The sequence below is a fragment of the Myotis davidii genome, unplaced genomic scaffold, assembly GCF_000327345.1.
Source record: "Myotis davidii unplaced genomic scaffold, ASM32734v1 scaffold18, whole genome shotgun sequence".
In the NCBI taxonomy this organism is placed as follows: Eukaryota; Metazoa; Chordata; class Mammalia; order Chiroptera; family Vespertilionidae; genus Myotis; species Myotis davidii.
In genome coordinates, this window is record NW_006292696.1 from 1167987 (window position 1) to 1176565 (window position 8579).

General features: G+C 52.1%; 1 protein-coding gene across 1 annotated transcript in view; it reads left to right on the forward strand.

The window, feature by feature from the left end:
* The window catches only part of PPARGC1B (PPARG coactivator 1 beta), a 29461-nt gene extending 21383 nt beyond the window's left edge, over positions 1–8078 (forward strand). The window contains 3 exon segments of the mRNA XM_006766336.2: positions 246–367; positions 3415–3569; positions 4461–8078. Of these exon segments, the coding sequence (XP_006766399.1) occupies positions 246–367; positions 3415–3569; positions 4461–4561 (378 nt within the window). The 3' untranslated portion in view covers positions 4562–8078.
* Positions 8079–8579: the final 501 nt, after the last annotated feature.

The window sequence follows — 8579 nt, forward strand, 5'->3', positions numbered from 1 at the left end:
TTCTCCGCCCAATCTCTGCTCATGTTCTTCAAGGAAGCAATTGCTTCCCATGGGGATCACTTTCCCACCCCCGGAACCTCCTTCTCCAGCAGGACCGGTCCTCTCTGACGCCAGCCCCCGCTGGTACCACTCGCTCAGCCAGGCGCCATGGCCTGGGCACCAGGAATCCCTGGGAGCCTGCCACCCTGAGGGCCCCGGGAAGCCAGGCAGTGACTGGGTCCCTCTGTGTCCCCCTTCCCGAGCAGGGCGAAGGCCGCGTGGTGTATGTTCGAAATCTCTCCAGCGACATGAGCTCCCACGAGCTGAAGAGGCGCTTCGAAGTGTTTGGTGAGATTGTGGAGTGCCAGGTGCTGACGAGAAGCAAGAGGTGGGTGGAATCTGGCAGAGGAGTGGGGTGCGGTGGGGCAGAGGTCCCCATCCAGGGCTGGCCGCGCAGAAGATGCCTTACAAGGTTTGCGGAACAAATTGGAGGAAATGCACAGCCTGGACCTGGGGAAGGACCAGTAAGGATCGTGCAGCCCAGGAATCGCAGGGACATGTGCTGATGGTTTGCTAAGTACCCGTCAGTTTCCTTGCCTTCTCTACACTTCCCAACGCTGTGCCTGTGACATAGACACTCATTCTTTCTATGGCTGACCTTTCGTTGGGGAGCTTAGACCAGGTGACTGAGCAGCTAGCTCGTGGCAGAGACAGATCTGCAGCCCACGTGTCTGCTTCGGGCTCTCCGCCCTAGACCCGAGACAGGGCAGCAGATAGCCCCTTGGGCGGGGTGGGGGGGGGTGGAGGCATGGATGCATTGGGACCTCCCTGCTGTGCAGGCTCCACGCTGCTCACCCCTCCCCATTGCTCTGCAGCAGCCACTCACAGACCGTCCACTCTCCTGGGCAGCCTGGTTTTTCCTCACTCACCTGGGAAGCAGTGTTTCATCTGTCAGGGGCCTGCAGAACTAGGTTGTATATAAAGGTACAACTTAGATGTCAAAAACTTGGTCGGTTTTGAAATAATTCTAAAGTATCTCCTATTATACTTGCAAGCTACGTTATTAAAGTTGTTAAATCCTAATTTATTTTTTTAAATATATTTTATTGATTTTTTACAGAGAGAAAGGGAGAGAGAGAGAGAGAGTTAGAAACATAGATGAGAGAGAAACATCGATCAGCTGCTTCCTACACATCTCCTACTGGGGATGTGCCCGCAACCCAGGTACATGCCCTTGACCGGAATCGAACCCGCGACCCTTCAGTCCGCAGGCCGACGCTCTATCCACTGAGCCAAACCGGTCTCGGCAAATCCTAATTTATTAATAATTTTTGAGGCTTCCATGAGAAAATAGTGTCTGCATAGAAATCATTGCATACGTCACATCCATCAGGATGGCCTCAGGAAATAACAAGTGTTGGCAGGGATGTGGAGGAAAGGGGACCCTTCTGCACCCCTTCTGCACTCGTGGTGGGAATATAAAATGGTGCAACCACTATGGGAAACAGTATGAAATCGCCTAAAAAATTAGACATAGAATTACCATATAAGCATAACTGGTTTGGCTCAGTGGATAGAGCGTGAGCCTGCGGACTGAAGGGTCCCGGGTTTGATTCCAGTCAAGGGCATGTACCTTGATTGTGGGCACATCGCCAGTGGGGGGTGTGCAGGAGGCAGCTGATTGATGTTTCTCTCTCATCAATCTTTCTAACTCCTTATTCCTCTCCCTTTCTCTCTGTAAAAAATCAATAAAATATATTTAAAAGACAAAAGAATTACCATATGATCCAGAAAATACCACTTCTGGATATATATATATATATATATATATATATACTCAAAAGAATTGAAAGCAAGATCTCAAAGACATATTTGCACAACCATGTTCATAGCACCATGATTCACCATACCCAACAGGTAGAAACCAGCCAGGTGTCCATCCACGGATGAATGGATAAGGAAAATAATAGAATATGCATATGATGGAATATCATTCAACCTGAAAAAGGAAGGAAATCCTGTTATGTGCTATAAGCATGAGTGAATCTTGAGGACATTCTGCTAAGTGAAATAAAGCCAGTCACAAAGACATGCTGAATGGTTCCACTTGTGTGAGGTCCTTAGACTAGTCAAAGTCATTGAAACAGAAAGTAGAATAGTGGATTGCCAGGGGCTGGGGAGAGCGGGGTGTGGGGGAGTTGTTCCATGGGTATAGAGTTTCAGTTTTGCAAGATGAAGAGATTCTGGGGATCTGTTGCACAACAATGTGAATATACTTAACACGACTTAGCTAGACACTTAAAAATAGTAAAGATGGCTCTGGCTGGCGTGGCTCAGTGGGTTGGGCATCATCCCAGGCCCCGAAAGGTTGCCAGTTTGATGCCTGCGCAGGGCACACTCCCGGATTGCAGGCTCCATCCCTGGTAGGGACCATGCCGGAGGCAGCTGATCGATGTTTCCCTCTCACATCAATGTTTTCCTCTCTCTCCCTCTCTAAAAATTAAGAAAATATATTTTAAAACAATAGTAAAGATGTTACATTTTATGTTATGTGTTTTTACCACAATTTTTTAAAAAGAGTCATCATACAAATAGAACTGTTTTAATTTCTATGCAGACTTTAGGACACCATATGCAGATCACATGCCAAAGCAAAAAGCAAATTAATTTTTAAAGAGAAGGGTCAATTTGTTAATATTTTTGAAGTACACATGAGTCTCAGACGTACTACCAGCCTCAGACATATTTAAAGAGGCAGAAGGGGATTGATTTTGGCCTGGCTCAGACACGTGTCAGGGCGCGGGATTCAGTGGAGTGTTTATTAGGCACCTGCTGTTGGTAAGCCTGTCGGAGGGCGAGGGGAACCTCCACATTGTCTCTGCCCTGAGTCTGCACAGCCGCCGGATTTATCAGTCGGGATTCTTTTTCTGGCTCATGGAACCGAAGAGCTGGGGGTGGGGTAGGACTGACTTTAGACTCCCCGAGCCTTGGCGAATGTCACAGATGTCTCCCATGAAGGGTGAGATGTGATGTGTACCAGCGATATTAGGGAGGGTGAGGCCAAGTTAGCCGCCGAGGAAGTGGTGGGATGGGGTGTAGGCATGGCAAACCCCAGAAGATGGGAGTCATGGGGGAAATGGGAGTGTGAAGAGCAGCAGCCTTCACGGCGGGAGGCCTGAGTGGGGACCCCCTGAGCCCACTGGCCTGTTCCCTCCCTGAGCTGAGCTGGCAGCACCCACTGAGCGGGGGTGGGTGAGTGTGGCGGCCAGCACTGGCAGGCATTCCGTAAAGCACCTGCTCTGACTGTCGCAGAGGCCAGCTTAGCCACTGTTCTCGTCTCCGTGTGGGGGGTCCTGCGACATGGGTGCTGGGTCATTGGCTTTCTACCCCTCATCCAAGCTGGCCCGTGACACAGTCCCTGCCGTGTCCCCGCAGAGGCGAGAAGTACGGCTTCATCACCTACCGGTGTTCCGAGCACGCCGCCCTCTCCCTGAGGAATGGCGCCGCCCTGCGGAAGCACAATGAGCCCTTGTTCCGGCTGAGCTGTGGGGGGCTCCGGGACTTCTGCTGGCCCAGGTACACTGACTACGGTAAGTCCACAGGCCCCACGTTCCCTGAGGCCCAGAGCACGAAGGGCGAGACCTCCCTTCATGAGACCCAGACCTAGTGCCCCATCTGGACACAGGTCCCAACCCAGGCTCCCTGTGCCAGTTCCTACAGCTCTGCAGCCACTTCCCCTCGTGGCTGCCATCCTACTTTCCTTCCGGTCTCTGGTCCATCTTGTCCTGTCCTAGGACGGGCACCAAAAAGAGAGTCAGGTCTCCCGGGGCCTCTTGGAAGGTCCAGTCTTATGTCCACAGCCACATGGCAGCACCATGACCTCACAGCATCTGTGGTGGCCCCTACAGGCAGCAGCTTTGTCCATTAACAATACTGTGGCCATGCCCTCCCCATTTGGGGACAAGTCAGTGAAGAAAGACAAAGAAGTACAGTCCAGGAGAGAATTATTTGCAGGGGAGAGTCCACCGCACCCTCCTTAGCACGGGGCTGAGTGTCAGGGGGAGGGGGCGGGCTGGGAGGGTTCCAGGCTGGGCAGCGCTCCACCTGGCGCAGGCCCATTTCTGGGACCCGGGTTCATGGCCAGACAGGGAGGGCACCCTAGTTTTGTAGCTGCCTTAGCTGACATGCACAACGGCTTGCTAGTGGGCAGGAAGTCTTGAGGGAAGTAGGATTATAGGATAAAAGAACCCTGGGGTGCTCTAGATCAGCCCCCCACATTCTACCAATGGCACCCAAGGCCCTGAGACGTTGGCGACACAGCAGACGTGTGACAGCCGAGTGGCTGAGCTGGTGCCCACTGTCCAGGGCTCCCCGAGGTCTTGGGCCACGTCTACTCCGTGGCGGCAGATTTTCTGACCGTATGTCCTTTCTGACTTGCTCACCGCCTTCCCCACTCACCGACTCCTCCACCCCCTGCCCAGATTCCAATTCCGAAGAGGCCCTTCGTGCGTCAGTGAAAAGCAAGTACGAAGCCATGGATTTTGACAGCTTACTGAAGGAGGCCCAGCAGAGCCTGCATTGATCACAGCCTTAACCTTCGAGGAATACCTCAATACCTCAGACAAGGCCCTTTCAATATGTTTACGCTTTCAAAGAAAATAAGTATATGAGAAGGAGAGTGAGCAAGCGCATGAGAGAATACGAGAGAGAGAAAGAGAGAGAGAGAGAGAGAGACTTGAAACTGCTGTCCTTTTAAAAAAAAAATCAATGTTTACATTGAACAAAGCTGCTTCTGTCTGTGAGTTTCCATGGTGTTGACGTTCCACTGCCACATTAGTGTCCTCGCTTGCGATGGGTTGTCCCGGGTGCGTCTCCAAGTGCTGGGTCAGTCACCCACTTCCCCTCCCCCCCCACCCCCCTGCCCTCGACCGACTTCCCCTCGTAGACGTGCAGCCGTATTCACCATAGCATCTCTTGTCTGTAGCGTGTGATGATGAAATTGTTACTTGTGAATAGAATCAGGATTATAAACTCATTTTTAATTGAAGAAAAAGTATATCCTTAAAATAATGTATTTATGGCTCAGATGTCCTGTGCCTGGGGTTATTGTATCGCTTCCTTGATTTTTTAACTATGCACTGTCGTGAGGTGTTTGCCACTGAGCTGCGCTGCTCCCTCTGCCAGGATGCCCCGCAGGTGCTGGGGGGCTGGGGAAGTGCGGCCTGCGGTCCCAACGAGCGGTTTCTGGGCCCGACCTGCCCAGCCCTGCCCTGTCTCTTGTTGAGCGAGTTTGGGTCCGATGGCAGTCAGAGCCCTCATCCGGTGCCCAGCTCACGCTCAGAGTGTCTGCCTGGCCATGAGTCCTCAGATCCTCAGGAGGAAGGCAGTTCCCCAAGAGGTGAAATGACCTGCCCGAGGCCCCACGGGCAGAGCAGGGACCCAGCCCAGACCTCCTGCTTCCTGGTCCCATGCTGCCACCGTAGCCGGGGTAAAGGTGCAAAGTTTCGGGGCTGCGAGAGGTGAGGTCAGCTAAATTGGGCAACAAACTAGAAACCTGCAGGCTCATCACGGGAGTTATGTCAACAGCGGATTCGGCAGCATTGGGTGCGTTCAAGCTGTGGCGTGCGTTTTGACCCAGGGGTCCTGCGGTTTGCCTGCTCCCGTGGACATGCATCAGAGCTTCAGTGATGCGCCCGGAGCGTCCAGGACAGGTGGTCTGGGAGCAGTCATCCTCTCTGGACCAGTCGCCGCCCGTCTTACTCCCTCCAGCTGGTCTTTCCTTTCCCTCAGCTGTGAAGTTGTTTGGGTGGCATGGGACAGGGAAGCAGGAAGAGGGTTGGGCACGGATAAAACAACCTCCCAGCTCCTTTTCCACTTAGGAAACATGCTAATTGGGCTTTAAATTCTGTGTTCTCGGGTGACGTCAGAGCCACGTCGGGTGGGGTGTTCCGCAGGTGCCTTGGGGGCCATTCGTGAGGGAGAGCATGGCCGGGCAGGGGGTGAGCACGTGGCTTCTTCAGAAAGAGCAGCTCCCACTGGGTCCCTTTCCCACACCAGTGTTCCTTGGTACATTTTTACATTGAAAAGAAAAGAAAACAGGTCCTGCTGCTTTAACAAAGTTTGAATTGACTCATTAAACTAAACAAGCTAAGTTAACCTATTGCTAACACCAGGCCTTTCAGAATTGATAGCTGGCTGTTTTTTTTTTAAGGTTTTCAAATACCTCAGTAGGTGAGCTGAGCCAATGAGCTTGTCCTGGGTGGTGAGCATACGCCAGGCCCACAGAGAAGGCTGGAGGAGGCAGGCTGTAGAAGGAAGGGAATCTGAGCTCCTGCATGATGAGTCACTTGATCTCTCTGGGCCCAATTTCCTTTTCTGTGAAATAGACTGGGGAGGAATTAGGCAAGGTGATCTCCAAGGTCCCTGCCAGCTCTAGTGTCTAGCTCAAGATGTATGCCACTACAGCCACATGCTTGGCCAGTGGCAGACATCATTAATTGACCACAGCACTGAAGTTCTTTGAACCTGATTGTGCTATGAGAATCTTCCTCACAGAGCTCTGGGCAGACATTACTAACTGATCAGAATTTAACCTATATGACATCTTGGTCTAATCGTCTTAAAGGTTATGGTGGCTGGGTTTCATGCTGGCCCATTCCTGTCAATCATGTCCTGACCTATGAGAGAAAATTCCCCTGAAGCCATCACTTGGCTCAGGACTCCCAATATTACTGTGACACATAACTTGGGGTGGGGGGTGTGGAGACTGGACTGTTTTGGGGAGGCAGGGCTTATGAGGATGGACTAAATAAAGGGACTTCCCGCAGCACAGACCTGAACATCCTAAATTCCTTTTATAGCTACTCACTGCCTAGCACACAGTAGGCACAGAATAAATGGCTATGGAATGGAATTTAAAGCCGTCTGCTGCCTCCTGTGTCCTCTTTTGCACCAAGGAGGGCCTTGAGATTTCACCCTGTGGTAGCCAGTAGGACCAGGCCATCTCTAAGCCCTTCCGATGGGCTTCTCCCGCCATTGCACTAGGCCAGAGGGTCTAGCATGGGCAGGTGGTACTTGAGGGTAAAGAAATGCAGATTTCGTGAAGAACAAGCCCCTCCCCTCTGCCAGGCCAGCTGATGCTGTCCTTTCACGTCAGCTGAACACGGGGCTCTTGAAGTGACTGAAACTTGGCCCTTGAGCAGAGCAGAGATCTGAGCGTGGCAGGGGGGCGCCATGTGCCTGAGGTCAGAGCTGGGGGCCGCTGATGGGAGAGGAAGCCTGCCAAGGACACCCAGCAGTTTCTGCTCACCGTCCTCTCCATAAGAGGCCACAGGTTCTAAAGCTGACGGGCCCTGCAGGCCTCCTGAATCCAGAAGACTCATTGGGTGCTGCGCATCACCAAGGAGACTCAAGGTCTCTTCAGAAGAACTAGTCCACCTCGGGCTCTTTCCCACCAACTTAAGGAGTCGCCCAGAGGGAGCAGCTGCCATTGGCAACCATCTCGTTGTAGCTCTGTCCTAGTGTTTGCTCTCGATGATGTTTACATGTGATTGCCATACAGCTTCCTGTAGACTGTGTCAGTAGCCGCCCACGCCGGGCAGGTTGTACTGTCCATCTCTGTGCCGTGCTGATGTTTTCCAAAAATATCCGATCCAACCGCTAAGTGGAATTCTTCCATCTCCTTCCTCAGTCGGTACAAGGCTGAATCAGAGTCCTCGCTCTCGGGGGCTCTGGTTACCGAAGGAAAATGCATCAAAGAGGTAAAGAATATGAGTGGATGGAGTGTAGCTAAGGCCCCCACCCCCTGGCCCCTTCACACCTTGTCCCCCTAATCAGAAAACTGCTTGGAGTCTAAAAGCACCATTTGGGTGTCTGCATCTACCGTGAGATCTGGCAGCGTTGCCTGTGGGACACGCTCAGGAGAGAGGCAGGGCTCCAGGGGCGGGAGGAGGAAGGGAGGAATGCTCTGAGCTCAATGATGCAATACCCACGTCCTGATGTGGGAAGAGATGATGCAATAAGAAGCTTCCATCGCTCACAGCCTATGCGCCTAGATCAGCGGTTCTCAACCTGTGGGTTGCGACCCTTTTGGTGGTCAAACGACCCTTTCACAGGGGTCACCTAAGACCGTCGGAAAACACATATATAATTACATATTGTTTTGTGATTAATCACTATGCTTTAATTATGTTCAATTTATAACAATAAAATTGGGGTCACCACAACATGAGGAACTGTATTAAAGGGTCGCGGCATTAGGAAGGTTGAGAACCACTGGCCTAGATGTTCTGACAGCGATTTCTTCTAGGCGTGTGCAATACTCGTGCCCAGGCCGCTGTGCAGGTGGGGAGTCGGGGGAGCAGGGAGGACACTGGCAGCAAGATTCTTATGCCTGGACAGGTCAGAACCCCGCCCTGGGCTCAGGCTCAGTTGAAATCACAGCTGAGCCTGCAGCTCGAGAGATGGGTCCTTCCCACTGTGAAGCAGAAGCCACCCCCAGAGGATTTGGCGATCTGACTCACTTCACGTCAAAACCGCGGTGGTTTTCTTAGCACTTGCGATTTAGCGGTCACCTTCAGATATGATCGAGGAAGGAAATT